The sequence below is a fragment of the Danio rerio genome, chromosome 16 (assembly GCF_049306965.1).
Source record: "Danio rerio strain Tuebingen ecotype United States chromosome 16, GRCz12tu, whole genome shotgun sequence".
Classification (NCBI taxonomy): Eukaryota; Metazoa; Chordata; class Actinopteri; order Cypriniformes; family Danionidae; genus Danio; species Danio rerio.
In genome coordinates, this window is record NC_133191.1 from 10,880,052 (window position 1) to 10,896,485 (window position 16,434).

At 37.8% G+C, this 16,434-nt stretch overlaps 1 protein-coding gene across 3 annotated transcripts in view; it reads left to right on the forward strand.

The window, feature by feature from the left end:
* si:ch73-22o12.1 overlaps positions 1–15,866 on the forward strand; it is a 79,933-nt gene extending 64,067 nt beyond the window's left edge. Inside the window, exons 6-8 of one of the 3 annotated variants that reach the window (XR_012392014.1) lie at positions 1,767–2,403; positions 2,487–2,797; positions 2,886–3,245. Coding sequence is in view for 1 of the 3 variants with exons in the window: in XM_021466855.3 (XP_021322530.2) it covers positions 1,767–1,915; positions 11,244–11,785 (691 nt within the window). In the remaining 2 variants the exon portion in view is untranslated. Of the gene's footprint in view, positions 1–1,766; positions 2,404–2,486; positions 3,246–11,243 lie in introns of those variants that run through there. The other 2 variants (XR_012392013.1, XM_021466855.3) reach the window with 2 other exon arrangements.
* The last annotated feature ends 568 nt before the right edge of the window (positions 15,867–16,434 follow it).

Consider the following 16,434-nt stretch of genomic DNA (forward strand, 5'->3'; position numbering starts at 1 on the left):
TTCTAAAATTAAAATAAATTGGGTACAAAGGGGGAAAAGGTTTTATTTTTTTAGCCAGACATTTAAACAGAATATATTTTAGAGCAGTAATCTCCATACTGTGAAACCATGATATTTATATCCAAGGTCATCATACTGTCAGAATCTTATACCAGCACATGCCTACTAATTACGCACTATAGCTAACAATATAGCTACCTGTAAATGCTGATAACTGTAGTTCTTGAGACATGCACTCTAAACCATCATCTCTCCGATGAGCCTGTAATGCATAACCCACCATACAGTGCTCCGTGTTTAGAGAGTTTATCCTCTTCTTGATTGGTCAGATTCTGATACATTGACAGATACTGTAGGCTCGTCCTCAAGTCCTCAAGTCATGAGCTCTTTAACTTTTTTGACATGTTTTAAAATGATCAGTTAAGTAAGCCATTCAGCCTATAAATTCCTCCCACTGTATGGAGTGCGCCAATAATGAGCATCAATCAACAATCGGCAAACAGCTTTTCCGAATAGAAAAAAAACATTGCATTGAGTATGCTCGCCTTTACCTGCTAAGTTCAGTTTAGCACACCTGCCTGGAAGTTTCTAGTGATCTTAAAGATCTTGACTAATTTGGGTGTGTTCAGTGGTGTCCAATCTGGTTCCTAGAGTGTAGCTTTAATGTGAGTTAAGATCAAGTACTAATTAAACACACCTGAACTATATATTCATTATCTTCAGGATTAATAAAGCTTCAAGGTATTAGTTTTGGTGAACTTCAAAACTAAAAGAGCAACTAAGGCTGCGGTCACACTACAGTTTGTGCGTGTGAAATTCAGTCGTACGGCGTTGCGAAAACGGGCAGGATTAAACAAGATGATTAGATATTTTAAAAAGCGAGCGATTGGTCCATATTTAAAATTTCTGTCCATAGAGGTCATGTTTTGATCTTGGATTGGTCTCATGCAATCATGTCATGCGATTTCGCAGGTCAGTGTTCACCCAGCTTGAACTTTCCAGCGCAGCAAACTGCGAAACCTGTTGGTCTGACACATCTGCCTGCATATGAATGGAAGTCTATAGGGAGAAAAGTGCAGTGTGACCGCAGCTTAACTGTCAGACATTTTGTTTCACAATTGTGTGTCATGTGGTGGTTGTAATTAAGATAGTTGTTTGTTTTTTTACATTAACATTGCACAGTGTGCCATGGCTTCAAGATCTCACGTAAATTATTTAATACAGTCCAATGAATAGCTGTCGAATTATACACCATACATCTGGCTGTATATTTCTGGACCTTCTAAAGGGGTACTGGAAGCAATACTAGAGAGCTTTTTTTTAAATCTGGCAAACTCTGAGTTTTTGATTGAAATGCAATAACTTTTAGTAAGAACTGACACATTTGAGCAATTTGCTTTTCTTTTCCTAAAGAAAACTTGCTCCTGCAGACATAAAAATAGTGCACATTTTGGATTTCTCCCTTATCTGACCCATATATTTCTGGTTTTGATGTCTGTACTAATGCGCTGTTGAGTTTGTTGAGGTGTGAGGAGTTGTAAAATGTGTAGCGTCGGTGTACCTCCAGGAGCAGAGTTAGGAAACACTGCTTTAAACACCATGTAAAAACAAAACAGTTTGTCTGGTTGCCTCCTCCAGTCTAAGAGCCTGTTTTTTTTTAGCCATAACAAGCTCCAAAATGGACCAGAGTGTATGCTTCTTGTCAAAAGATGTTTTAATCTTCAGTTCTGTCAGAAATCTTATGCTAATGTTGTGTTATCCCACAGTTTGTCCGGGCATATGCCTGAAACCGTGCAGGTGCGGGAAAACCGGCTCGCCGTGCAGCAGGTGGATGACACCATCAACACCACCTTCATCTGTGAGGTCAAGAACAGTTTGGGATACGGCAGAGATCAGGTCACCGTCGTTGTTCGGGGTGAGTCCGTCTGTGTAGCATTTTCTCACACATTTCCACTGTGGTGATGACAGTTGGACAAGTTAGAAAAAAAGTAGACTACATTTCAGACCAGCAAGAGTTACAGTTCAGACATAAGGCGGTTTGTTGGCACTTTTCTTGTCTGTATGTGTATGCTCTGTTTGTCTTTAAGATCATCCGCATACACTGTCATCCCTCAGCCTTCAGCTATTCCTGACTCTCTGGTGGTGTTTCTGCTTTAGTCTGGGACTTTTCTTGATCTGGAAAAACATGTCTGAAAATGTGTCACATGTTCCTATAGAATTCTGAATGCCGTTTTCCTGAAAGAGAAGTGTTTGTGTCCTTGCAGAAGTGACTATGTTTGGGTGGGCAAGGTGTTGAGCATCTCTTTTGGAGATCATAACAGGTTTAAAAGTGAAGACCGGGGCTGGCAGGCACGCCGTTGAAAATCAAATTCAAAACCACCCAATTGGGCGGGAAACACAGCTGTCTATTAATCTCCTCTGTGCCGTGTCTTCTGTATAGTACAGAATGCGCTCATCTCTGAAGTGCTGCACTGTATGTTTGCAAGTTTTCTCCAAGACAAACCAAACAATGTTGACGTAAAGTTCTGCACTGTCAAAGGCATCTGCGCTAGCACTCAAAAGGCAGAGGAAGATGCTAACTATCGAACAATAAGTTGGACTTCTGGACATGTTAAAGGAAGGTAGATGTTACGCTAGTGTTTAAATGAGAGAAAAGGAAAAATGGTAATGCTTGTCTGAGGAAAACAGTGTGGTGAGGGGTTTTACAGCCTTAAAACATTTATAATAGCTGTAAAAAATAAAGCTGGCTACTTTGCGGATTTTACCTATTGCTGGCCATTTGTAAAACGTAACTCCAGTGATTAACGAGTAGCAAAAAAAAGCAATCATTTGTACGAAGAAGATTTTATTTCTCTTATCAGCATGTCTTTAAAGCAATTGCTAAGTCTAAGCTACACATAGGTTTATTTTGTAGATACCGCTTATTCTCACACTTTAGTCATGGGGATATTTACAATTTAGCCTTTTTTGCATACCAAGCATGAATTTTTAATAAAAAAAAGCAGTAAAGCAGAAGGTGAAAGAATTGTGAAAGAATATTATGGTTCTTAATTATTTGTTATATATTTATCTAAATTATTCCTTATTTAATTTATTGTAAATCTAAATTTCTGCAGCAATTACTACAGTTTTCTGTTAGTTAATCCTTTAGAAATCATTCTTATATGCCTGATTTGGTCCTTGTGAAACAAGTTAATAATTATTTAATAAATGATGTTATGTATATTTATAGGACTCTTTAAAAATCAAAATGTTTTAATGAAAAGAAAAGTAATAATATAAAGTTTTATTAATAATTAAATGCATTCTTACTTTTAGATTTTTTCTAACATTGACAACCTTTGAAAATGCAGCTCAATTAATTATTATTGTTATTATTTATTGTATGCCCACATTCACAAAATATTAACATCAAAATGTATAATGTGTTACAGAGTGTACAGTCTCAAAAATGGAAAATAACAAAGAAAGTAATAAAAAAAACACACACAAATTGATAAATAAAGTACAATCACACCATTTTAGATCGGTCTTTAAGTAGAGATTAGACAAAATTTATAAATAAATGACAAGGATCCGTTGTTAATTTAAGAGAACTCTTTTATGTAGTCCCAACGGGGAGACCAAAATCGGTCAGGTTCGTTTATGTTTGTCATAAGTAAGTTTTTCTGACAGTAGCCATGTAGCAATTTGCGATATCCACATTTTGAAAGCTCGTCATGCAGACCAAAGTAGCAGAATACATTTTTTAGCCAAATATACCAGGACAATAAATAACTGTAAGGAATCTTTTTAGTTCAATAGATTATTTTAGATTCAATAAATACAAAGCTGTGGTCATATCAAAATTTAGCTTAAGAATATTTTCCAGTACTTTATGTATCCCTCCAAAATGGCCAAATTTTGTCACATTCCCAAAATTTATAAATGAATATACCTTTATCATTTTTACAATTGAAACACAAGTCTGTGGCATTGGCAAACATTTTCTTATTACGTATTTGTGTAAGATATACTGTATCCTATTAAAAAGTTTATTATAAATTGAGCTCATGGATCCCAAGAGAGGTACATTTCGGGTATAAATAGTCGCATTCTGTTCAATGCCCCAGTCATTCCCTTCAATAATCTGAATGAATTATTGTCTGCCTAGTTATGTCTTGTCTTTCAGGTTTAGTAGGGCAACTGTGGTTGAATTGTTTAAAGTAATCATATTGGTACTACATCATTTTGATAAAGGGTACATTTTGGTATCTGTTTGCCATGTTTTCATTAAGGAATTAATCATTGCCATGTTAGCTGGACTTTACTACCAAATGAGTACAGTTTATGTATTCATGTTCTATTATTATTATTATTATTATTATTATTATTATTCTCTTTTGACTATGGCTCCTTCATTGACCGTTATCCCTGGAGTTCAGGGTTGAGGTGTTGAATTTATGACCTCTGGTAAACTCCTGCCTCTCCTAGAGCTTCACGGTCAAAGCGAGTGCAATGTTTGATTGCCGTCATGGGATGCTAAATTGTCCTCTCCTGGCTTTTTCTGGCCTGTTCTGATGCCCAGTGACAGGCTGATGGAATAAAATATCCACACGGTTGACTGCGGAGGGGACTGAGCTGCTTTAGTGCTGAGCAAGACTAATAGCTCTTAGGTAATATGGAGGAAAGGTGCTTTTCTCTCACAACTTGGGTTTTAAAAGCTTTCTACCTTCCTCCATACCCCTCACTATCCTCCCTCTCTCTCTCTCTTTTTCTCGGATCTACTTGTCCTTGCAGATCTGCATGGCTTGAGGCCAGATCTTTGCTCATTTGGGAGAAGTACATCACCTTCCAAACTCTAAACTGACAACGTCTTGCCTTCCCTCCTCTTGCGGTCCTCCCTCCCATATTTCCACAGAGTGGAAACAAGAGGACAAGCAGGAAGAGACGGAACTAAAAGAGGAGGGTGGGGCGGATGAATGCTGGTGGCATTTCAAGCCCCCTGGGGACCTGCGGCTCTCCCATCGCACGTGCATCCTCTCTCGCTCTCCTCCCCTCTTCCGCCTGCCTCACTTTCATCTTCTTCTCTCCAAACTCTCTTTTGTTCACCCGAGCCACTTCCAAACCTGCTACCCATCCTCCTTCAACCATCTCCCCTCAAAAGAGGCTCTCGGCGAGGATAAGTCAGTCACTGCTGTTTCAGCTCCCGGCCTCTTATCCTCCTCTGTCAAAGGAAATGCTAATCAGTCCCGTAATGCGAAGCCAGGCTGGGCCGTGAGTGCACAGACAAAATGTGTTGTGTTCAGCTGGAGTTTTGCGGCGTGTAGTGCAGGAATCAGGTGCGAGAGGAGATATGTTGGGTGGTGCGCCGCAGGAACTGTTGGCTAGCCGTGAAGTGGTTCTGCTTAAGTGCGGCCGCTTTGACAGCCATGAAATGCCCACTACCTTCTCAGTCGCGTGGCTGTCTTTCCCCCCGGCAACCATCTCCATGGTGACTAAGGTCAGCCTGCACAGATCTTGTCTCTGTGTTCCTCCTGAAAGCGGTACAGTGATCCCTCGGAGCGTGTTTTGTAGCTCCACCGCTGGAGCCAGAGCCGGGAATCCAACTTCAAATCCAAATCGTTTCTCAACACTGCGCCTCATGTTGCTCACAGGCTAACCTAGATTCAACCCCCCACTTCTCTCTCACACACTCCCTCTCCTCCATCATTCATTTTCAACTCTGGAGATTTTGTCATATTCTCTATCCAGCTGTCATGAAAAAAAATCTCCTCCACCGCCTTGTCCTGCTCTCCTGTCCAATGGTGTGATGGGGGGAAATAAGAAATGAGCATGTAAGGCATTTAGAGACTTTTTTTCACTTCTTGTCTGTCTAGAAAAGCTTCATTCATCCACTCAGTCATTCACTTAGAGTCTTTCAGAGCGCTCATATGTAGGTTTATTAATATACTGCCAGTGCTTGGAGAAAGATAAAGAGACTACATTAGTGGTAATACAATCTAATTAGTGAAGTTCGCTAAGAGAGTATAAAGTGTAATGTTGCTCATGCTTCAAATGATAGTTTCCCTAAATACATGTGTTGTTCCTTGCCTGAATGACCTCTTCTTTCTTTTGTGGGACATTAAATATTTTGAAGACATTACTTTTTTATATAGAGAAAGTCAATGCTTTCCAAAACAACAATGAACTACATTGATTTTTGTATTGATTTGAGGCTATATTACAATCTACATTGTTTCAGGTTTTTTTAAAGTTCATTTAATTCATACATGCTTATCAGCTGAAAAAAAAATGTCTATTTTGGTAATCTTTAATCAAAGCCTGACCATTTGCTTGAGTGGTGGTCATTCTCAAGGACATCAGTTTGACGGCTTCAGCATATATTTACTTATATATCTACTTATATTTACTTAAAGTAAAAAAAAGTCCACTATTTCTCTTATAAACGCTATTAAAGCGTTTTAGATGTTTGAAATATGTAAAATATCGACATTATCAAATTAATAAAATATACAGCAAATAAATAAACGACAGAAAGGAATAAAAACAGACAATATCTCTAAAATATTATAATATTTTTTTATTAAACAATTATTTAAATAAGACAAATTAGTTGATTAGCCATTTCTAATGGTGTACAAAAATTCTCCAGCTAATTTAGATATCTATTTTTAGTGCAGATCATCTATTTTTCGTAGTATTTAGTAAAGTTTTTTTTAGATTTAAAGGAATAATTATTTATTGTTTTACTCGCTCTCATGGTTGTGCACGTAAAATTGATGACTGGTTAGAAAACAAAAACAACAAAATCCCGGACATTTTAGTAGAAAATGACATCCCCGGACATCCCCGGCTGGACACAAGAAGGTGCGGGTCTACTTTATCACTCGCGGATGCTTGTTTATATTAGGCGGATACAAAAAAATTGTAAAAGGTTGACAATTCATTCATTCATTCAAGGAGTTGTGTAAAAACACAGACTTACTGTATAGATATGGCTTAGTTCTTCAAACTGTAGATACTGTAAATTAGTTATGGGTCGTTCATGAATGATTTGTTCATTTTGAACAATTCTTCAATATGACTCTGGAACTACGAGTCCTCTCAGGAAGTGATTCGTTCATCCGCACGTGCGCACAATAGTGCAGGTAGTATCGTTAATTTTAAGTCTTCATCACATTGGCAGAAGCCAATCGTACGCGTTTAGAGCTGGAAAAAGAATTGAACCGTTCATCTCTCGAGTCCTCGGGTTTGAGTCATTCTGTCACATGATAAACGAACGATCATGGCTCCTATCAATCTGCAATCAACCTTTTGAGCTAGTTGTACAGTAGATGTGTTTGGAAGCAATTCGTAACATTTTAATAATATTTTGGCAAATTGAACCAAGTGAACAAATTGACTCAAAAAAATATTCGTTCATCTTGATGAACGAGACTCAAAGATCCGAGTCAGTAAAATGATCCGAACTTCCCATTACTACTGTAAATTACATACATTTTATGTTTTACATTACTTTTATGTTTAGAATAGTTTAAAAGACATTTGGTGATCTTACTATGCCCTATTCCCAACAACCACATAGCATAATATTGAATTTTAAGCCAAATATTAAATAAAAAGGAGACATTTTCAACGCCCTGACATTGCTCTAGCAACTCCAGCACCTCTGTGGCTTCATGTAAGTGTGAAATGCTCCAGTAATGAAGCCGTGGGTGTCTGTGTGTGTCTCTGTGGCGGCTATATGATCAGACTGTCATGTATAATTCAGAGAACTCGGGCCAGCAGCGAGAGATTGACTCAAAGATCAGAACAACACGCTCGCTCCGGCTGAAACAGTGGGAGGTGGAGGTGTGTGTGTGGGAGAGAGAAACACACCACACTGGGTGGTTAACGGGAACACAGGCAGGCAGACATGATTGTGTTCCTGTTGCTCCTGCCGTTAAGTGTGTGTCTGTGCAAGATGCGCAAGCAAAAAAACGATGGCAATCAATGAAAAATGCAGGAGCTGGAGATTATGATGTTGTTTATTTTGGGGTTTTAACACATGCACTGCTCTCTTTCAGCAGTGCTAGTCACGTCTTCACACACGCATTTCATCTCACACACGCATTCGCTGGGCAGTGAGCAAGAAGCTGTGAGCTGTGTTTGTGGCTTCAAGGCCGATGCGTCTGTCTGCTGTCTCCCCCTGTCAATCCCAGCCTCTTCTTTTTTTTACACCTTCCATCCTCTCATCCATCCATCAAGCAGTCATCCGTCCCCTTGTCCATCACCCTCTCTTTTCGGTTTTATGCGAGGCTGCATGCTGGTGCCATGTTTCCTCCTTTATTGTGCTGCTGTAAATGTGAATGCTACAAACTGGCCTTATGGAAAGCAGGTCCCCTTAAGGAATTGCACACAAATGTCACCCACCCACATGCACTCATGTGATTCAACACACACACATTTGCATTTATACACAGAATGTGTGTCAGGAACTGGAGATAATTTTTCCTGTCTCGTAAAGACCCCATGACAACACTCAGGCCAGATGCATGTGTTTGTGAATGATTCAGCGTTTTTTTTGTTGAATCTTTAAGGAGAACAAATTGTTCTTGTTGTCTTTCGTGCACTACTATATATATTTATTATTATATATATATATATATATATATATATATATATATATATATATATATATATATATATATATATATATATATATATATATATATATATATACATATATATATATATATATAAGTTTGGACGTATTTAACAAATATGCTCCTTATTGACCTAAATGATGAACTGAACAAACTATTTTGTTTTTAAATGACTATATATCAGGCCCTGATTGGCTAATCGGGAGCACTGGGAGAATTCCCGGTGGGCCGGTCTGTTTTTTGGCCGTGAGAGCTGGTGTCCATAGCTGCTTGCACTCTCAGCAGTCGCACTTTTTTCATCTATTTATTTATTTGACTATAGCCTCACTCTTTTTATTCATTATTTTGCCATAGCGCCGCTCTTCTTATTTATTTTCTCGCAGCCCCGTGAGCAAAATGCAGCCAGCAGGTTAACTAACGTTAATGATGATGTAACGTTAACTATCATCATTCGACCGCAAACAGCGAATTCGAATTATTAATATTAATGAATAATACACCTGCTTAATGAAAATCAGATGATTCACTACATTAATAAATCTGACATAACTTGATCAGAAATCTAAAAACGGGAGAAAAAGATTAAGCCATCAATAGAAAGTAATACCGTGTCTTGCAGGTCACATTCCAATACTTTTTTTTTTTAATTCTCACTGCATTAGCGCTATAGTGGACCAGTGGCAAACACGTTACGTTACTTTGCCTTCCGACCCGTGTTTGAATCTCACCTGGAAAATGTATTTATTAATTTTTTTTTCATTTTTATTTTTAAGACATATATTACTGTTAGGGCTTTTGAACATTTGAATTTCTACAGCAGCTGTTTTCTTGAAAAAGACGTGATGGTGTCACTAGAAACTGAATTGGAAATGACCTTATTTTAATATAGACAGTCGTGAACTGAGGTGGGCCGGTCTGGCTTTAAACTCCAGGGCTGAAAATGATTATTATTATTATTTTTATTGTATTTATTTTTCTATATCGTTTAAATTTGGGTGTACTAGATTTTGGATCATTGGTTCTCATGTTATTTTGTTAGATAAGTTCCAGATTTGGCTCCAGTAGTAATCTAATGTATATGCACAAATATAATATTCTGGAGCTTCCTATTAAAAATATTATTTAAAAGACAGATTTGTGAGGGGTGTACTTATATATGCTGAGCACTGTAAATAAGAGAGTTGTTCATTAATCGTTATCAAGTTAAAAAAATTTTAATTATTCGAGATTATGATTTTAGGCCACACCGCCCACCTCTAATAGAGATGGATGGATGAATATTATTGTTTTATTTTATGCTTTATCATATATATTGTTGTGTAACAAAACACATTGTTTATTGTAATACTTTTTTCATAATTTATATGAGCGCAGTATTGCACATCATTACCGGGATGTAGACAAAACCTTAAATATCAGCATTGTGAAAAATCTGCCACCTTGATAGTACAATGTTTACATTTTGGACCTTTAATCATCCTTTTTTTTTTTTTTTAAGTGTTTTATATTTTATTAATATTTATTTTTTATTTCTACTTTTTAAATCAGCTCTAAATAAAGTGAGATATATAATCACTTCTGAAAGAGTAAATTGAGTGATACGAGTAATATACTTTAATAAAAGTGAGTATATACTTCAAAGTATAATAAAGAAATGGTCTTTACATGTGGACAAAATATAGAAAACTAAGAATTGATTTATTTGTTATCGGGATATGAGATGACTTTGTCATATCACACAGCCCTAGTTTTGACTAAATTGAATGTGATGTTTCAGCTTGCCAAGCGTGTCAGTCTCATTCACAACAAGTTAGAGAAAACGTGCTAGAAGAATTATTTATTTATATGTTAAAAGTCAAATATCCAAAACAAATGGGTGACAAGATTGTGTGTGTGTGTGTGTGTGTGTGTGTGTGTGTGTGTGTGTGTGTGTGTGTGTGTGTGTGTGTGTGTGTGGGTGTGGGTGTGGGTGTGGGTGCGTGCGTGCGTGCGTGCGTGCGTGCGTGCGAATGTATTATCCAGTGATTAATTATACAGAATATTTATTGCTGCCACTTATTGGCATATGGCATCAGGGTCACTGAACAAATCATTATATTGAACGATTCAAATGATTCAAGTCACCTTAAATGAATCATTCTTATAAGGACACATAAGACAGGGCTTGTGCAGCTTGATTCACTTGTGTCATGGCCACACCAAGACTTGATTCTTGCAAACCATTTGCAGGCAAATTAATTATTTAAGTACTGAAATAACTGAAGAAAGGTCTGCACACTTTCAAAAAGCAAAAGGACGCATGAAAAAAAACGAAAAAAGCCAAATGCTTCAGTCACATGCTAAACATCATTATTGGCAAGCTAACCCAACCTAGCGCAGTTATTTGAGGGCTGTTCATTTTTATTCTAATCGGGTTTGATTGGACTGAAATCATTGTGATAAATGATGAGTGATCAATATTTGTTGTCCTCTGTCATACAGGACCTCAAATTCTAAATCTCCATTTTTGATTTCAAAGGGGTCTTTGAAGATTTAACTTCTGTTTCCTTTCCTCGAATCAAGTTCAGACTAATCCTGATCTTCTTCCATTTCTCTTTTTCACCTCTCTGTCTCTAGAGCAAGCACCTCCCAACTCGAACGCAGGTGTGATCGTAGGCGTGATCTTCGCGTGTCTTCTGGCCATCTTATTATTAGGTGGACTCGCCTACTGCCTGGTATCCCATAATCGCCGGCAGCAGCACGGTTACCGTGGCACTGGCAAACCGTCTGGCACTCCCTACGATTCCTTTACCCGGCTCTTCGGCTCTGCTAAATCCAGCAAAAATGGCACCGGAAACAACGGAAACAACAACACGCCCATTTACAGAGGAGAGGTGGTGCTTAACGAGAAAACAGCCAATCAGGGCATGCATCCAGGAGGCGTGGCTCTGCTGGAGACCACACACACTCACACAGCAGAGGACATCTTGCTTAGCCGAGAGATGGACGAGGTGGAAAGGAAGAAATTCGATGAGCTCGAAGAAGAGGACGAGCGATATGACCATTTCAGTGGGGGCGGACCCATCCTTCAGCTCCGCCCACATGACGATGACATAGACGATGACATGGAGTCACAAAGGGATGGCTCTGTAATCTCTCGGACTGCAGTCTACGTGTAAGAGAAAACCAGAAAGGGGTTTGAGGAGGGCGAACGAGGACCTCTTCCTGAAGGATTACATTTCTTCCTCTTCACGAATATTCATTTTATTGTAAAGAAAACAAATTGCGGCCATGAAGGAGGGATTAATGAATGGATTGAGTTAATGAGTGGATGAATTAGTTCGCTGGATATAGCACAGATTAAAACCTTTGAAGGATCAGGTGAAGTTAATAGACACTAAGTACAAACCGTCAGGCTTCCATTCCTAATTATTGCTCATGGCGACACGAGTAATATGAAACTGCATATGTTGACACTGCGTGATATATCTATTATATTACACACACACACACACACACATACACACGTGAAGTATGTACATCCACTGTGCTGTAAATGTCTTACCTTCCTCCTTACTTTCTGTTGATATCATGGGTTCACACTTAAATTGGTTTCAAACCTGATTTGAATCGAGTTCGAGCACATTCCCCAGCCCTGCATCTCATTTTGGCACATGTTTTGTATTTGTAGACATTTAAAGAGCCAAAATGTGCTTTGAATCTGTTACAAACATAGGCTTAATCAAACATAGTGTCTAAATTTGCCATTTGGTGGACTTCCTTTCTGTTAATTCACTTTCACGCGCCCATCTGTCTTGAGGTGACGTGTACAGATCGCTCATTATACAGCACTCAATTTCTCAATCCTTTGACATGACTCAATGGTGAATCATTTGGTTTCGGGCTAATCAAATCATACGTTAATGAATGATGTGTTCGTTCTCACCCACAATTCATTAATTCAGGAAAAAAGGGTTCAAGGCAGCGCTTTCTACCATTTTTCCAGCACAATTTCCTTATGCATTCAGTTATAGACCACTGTAGCAGAGTACTGTAGTGATAAAAGAACTGAGAGTCAGAGTCATATCCTTATTTACATGAACTTTAACCCTGGTGAAAAGAAAGCATCAGTTTATTATATAATGTTCAACTCGCAAAGTGATGGTGTGCCACTTGTAACACATTACATTCGGTTCAATTTAATCAAATTCTTTTTAATTATCATGAATTAACTTTTTGTAAATTAAATTTTAAGGTGATTAATCTTTGATCATAATACATTCAATGATGTTAAAGGGATAGTTTGCCAAATATTATGATTATTACTTAATAATTTATTTTCCCTCATGTGGTTTAAACCTGTATGAGTTTCTTCTTGAACACAAGAGAAGATATTTACTATGAAAAAAGATAAATTACTATGGGAGTCAATGGGTACCAGCTTTCTACATTTTCCAAAATATCTTCTTGTGTGTTTAAGAAACTCAAATAGGTCATTTGTTGATGGCAGAATTAACATTTTTGTGTGAACTATTCCTTTAATTTATACATTTAAAATGTCAGCTATTATTATTTATTTTTTTATTGTTGTTCTTATTGCAGACAGTTCATGATTCTTACATCTTTAACTCGAATGAAACTGTTGTAAAGTGTTACCAACAAACTTTATTTCTAACTTTACCCCACGTCCAGGGTTACCATGGCCACACAGCTAAATATACCTCTCCCTCGACACCGCAGATATGCATCGCATACTGTTATTTCCTTGTTTGTTTTGCTTTATCATCCCTCTCACTTGCCGAGACACACACACTGACTTGTTTTAGGGGAAATACAATGAAGAATCGCTTGAATGGCTGAAAGGTTGTGCGTATTTGTTTGATGTGAGGTGATTGTAAACTACTGTATGTACACATTTTATTTTTCATAAAAATAGAGAGAAAAAGAAAACGTCTATACTTCGTAATGTTGTAAATAAGGAGGTGAATATCAAGGTTGAATGTTGTGCATGTCAACCACTGTGCATTGGAGAGCACATATCGCATATTTATATCTGTAGTCCAGTATCAACAGTACTAGTTCGAGATCGAACACATTCACATCTTGAAAAGCTTTCTATCGGGTGTAGTTTAGAAGAAACACTCCACTTTTTTTTGGGAAATGGGCTCATTTTACACCTCTCCTAAGAGTTAAACAGATGAGATTTACCATGTTTAAATCCTTTCAGCTGATCTCTGTGTTTGGCGGGAGCATTTTTAGCTTAGCTTAGCATAAATGATGGAATCGGATTAGACCATTAGCATCTAGCTTAAAAACTGACTACTTAATTCTGAGTGGAAATGAAAAGCTGCTATTTTCAAGGCCGATACCACTAGTAACTCGCTCTCATTCTGGAGTAATAATCAAGAAACTTTGTTGTCGTACCATGGCTGCGTAAATTTCTCGATTATTACACTCAAATGAGTCATACGCTCTCAGAAATGGAGGTACAAAATCTGTCACTTGTGTGGTACCTTATCAAAAGGCACATTTTTGTTTCTAACAGGCCCTTACAGGTACATGATAATACCTAAAAAGTACAAATGTGGTCCTCGTGGTACCTTAAAGGTACAAAGGTCTACCGTAAAGCTACAATTGTCCGCCTGTATGGTACAAAAAATGTATGTTTTGAAAAGGTACCACTACAGTGACAGAATTCACAGCATTAGTGTGTAGTACACTGTGTAATTACAGAAGAATTATTTTTTTTTTTTACAGTTTTTTTTTTTAACATGCTAATGGTCTAATCCAATTCAATGATTTATGCTAAGCTAAGCTAAAAATGCTCCTCCTAGGCCTCAAAATTGACTGAAAGCATTTAAAAAATGCTGAAACACGGCTATTTAACTCTAGGAGACTCTTAAAATAAGCATATTCCCCCCCAAAAAGGTTGGAGTGTTCTTTTAAGCTTGAGTGTGTGTATGTTAGTATGAGTCAGCGTGTTAAATGGTGTCTGACTCGAGGGCAGTGAGTTATTCCTCCGGTCTCTCAGGGTCTCAGAGTGTGATTTAACCTGGACATCACACACACGCACATATATTTTCGTTCGTTCTCCCTCTAAATCATCTGTCAAGCCGACTGTCCTTGAGTCTCTTGAGTGTCCCTCTCGGTTCTCCAGTATCTGAGGGCACAGTGGGTACCTTACGTTTTGTTTCCCTCGGCTTCCGTCTTGATTCACGGACCCTATTAGTGCCACGTCTGGATCAATGGCGCTGAAAGAAGTTGTTCTCACCTCTGAAAGGGTGGTCAGTCTGTCATGGGACGGTCTGATGCATCTGATCCGTCTGGCACCGAATAGGCAGAGGGCTTCGACGAAGTCCTAGTTTACATCCTGATTGAAAGGTCAGACCACAATCAGTGAATGTTGAGTGTAGTGGAAGCTCCTCATTAGAGGGAAAACACACTGACCTTCCAGCTTCACGTCTCCAGCAGGAATACCGTAATGAAGGAACGAACGCCTTGAGAATATTAAGTTTCCTTCTGAGATGAGTCGATTTTCAGAGAGGTGTGAATATTCGTGGTTTCGATGTAACAGTCATGGTAAACACACATGTACGCACACATTTAAAAAGCCTTAATGTCACTTGACACAGACCCTTGCTTCGGTGTGTATATAGTATAAATACAATAACGTGATGATATACATAAGGTGATGTCACATCCTTGTGTACTGTACTTCACTGCTGTGAGCATGAAGGATACGTGCTTTTACTTAAGTCGAGGATACTTTATAATAGCGAGGTTCAATTCTTCTGCATTTTCAATGCATTTAGTATCACAAACTATTCATTGTTAGGGAATTGATTAATCTAGGCGACTGAATACAATAATGTTACTTATAAACTGATAATCGTGTTAATCAATCTAGATTAATAATTCTCTTAAAACGCTTACTTGATGCATTAAGATATGCTGAACAATTGAACCGTCTTGTAAAGTGTTCTATACTGATGTTTTATTTTATTTGACATGTTTTTTACTTCAATGATTTGTGCTTTTATTGTTTTATTCTGAGAGCTTTCTTGATGCCTGTAACGTGTTTGTGCTGTAAATTGTCGAGCAGCGCTCTCGAACTCTCATGGACACAAAGGACACATCTACTAAATGCTTTACCGCCTTGCATCGCTTTTAGGTTTCTTTTGGATGTCTGAATGTCTTTGTAATGTTGTCTTTTTTTTTTATTTGGTTGCTTATTAAAGTCTTACTGATATTTGACAGTCATCTTGGTATATGTGCTGAATGCTCCAGGGCTCAATCAGAACCCTCCTGTTTGCTTTTCCTTTTGTAATTTCAGTCTGGGCTTCTGGGTTATAATGTTCAGTTGGTGTGTGTGTTTTGATAAGTCACCTGTCACAGATAACACTGCCGGCTGAAATGGAGCTAAATGGTTTATGCAATAGAGCGCTCGTAAAACAAACCATGTAAAGGTTTTTGTCATTTTTTTTACTACCTAGCCTTTTGTATAGGAAAAATACGGATGTTTAGACACAAGCATTAATGTTTTTCTGAAATTAAACCTGACGTAAGTGACTAATGACAATAGTTCTCAACAAAAACGATAATATAAGTGCATGAAATATATTCAAAAGAAGCTTGTGCATTTCCACGCACAGATGTTTTGGGTTTCCTCATAATACATTTGCGTAATAAAGTCATAGAATCTTGAATTGTGAGAAATAAATTCAGAACTGAATGTTAAAAACTTAATTGTGAGATACTGTAAAAACATGATGAGAAATTGATTCATAATTGCAACAAATATATTAAAATGGCAAGAAATAAAGCCAGA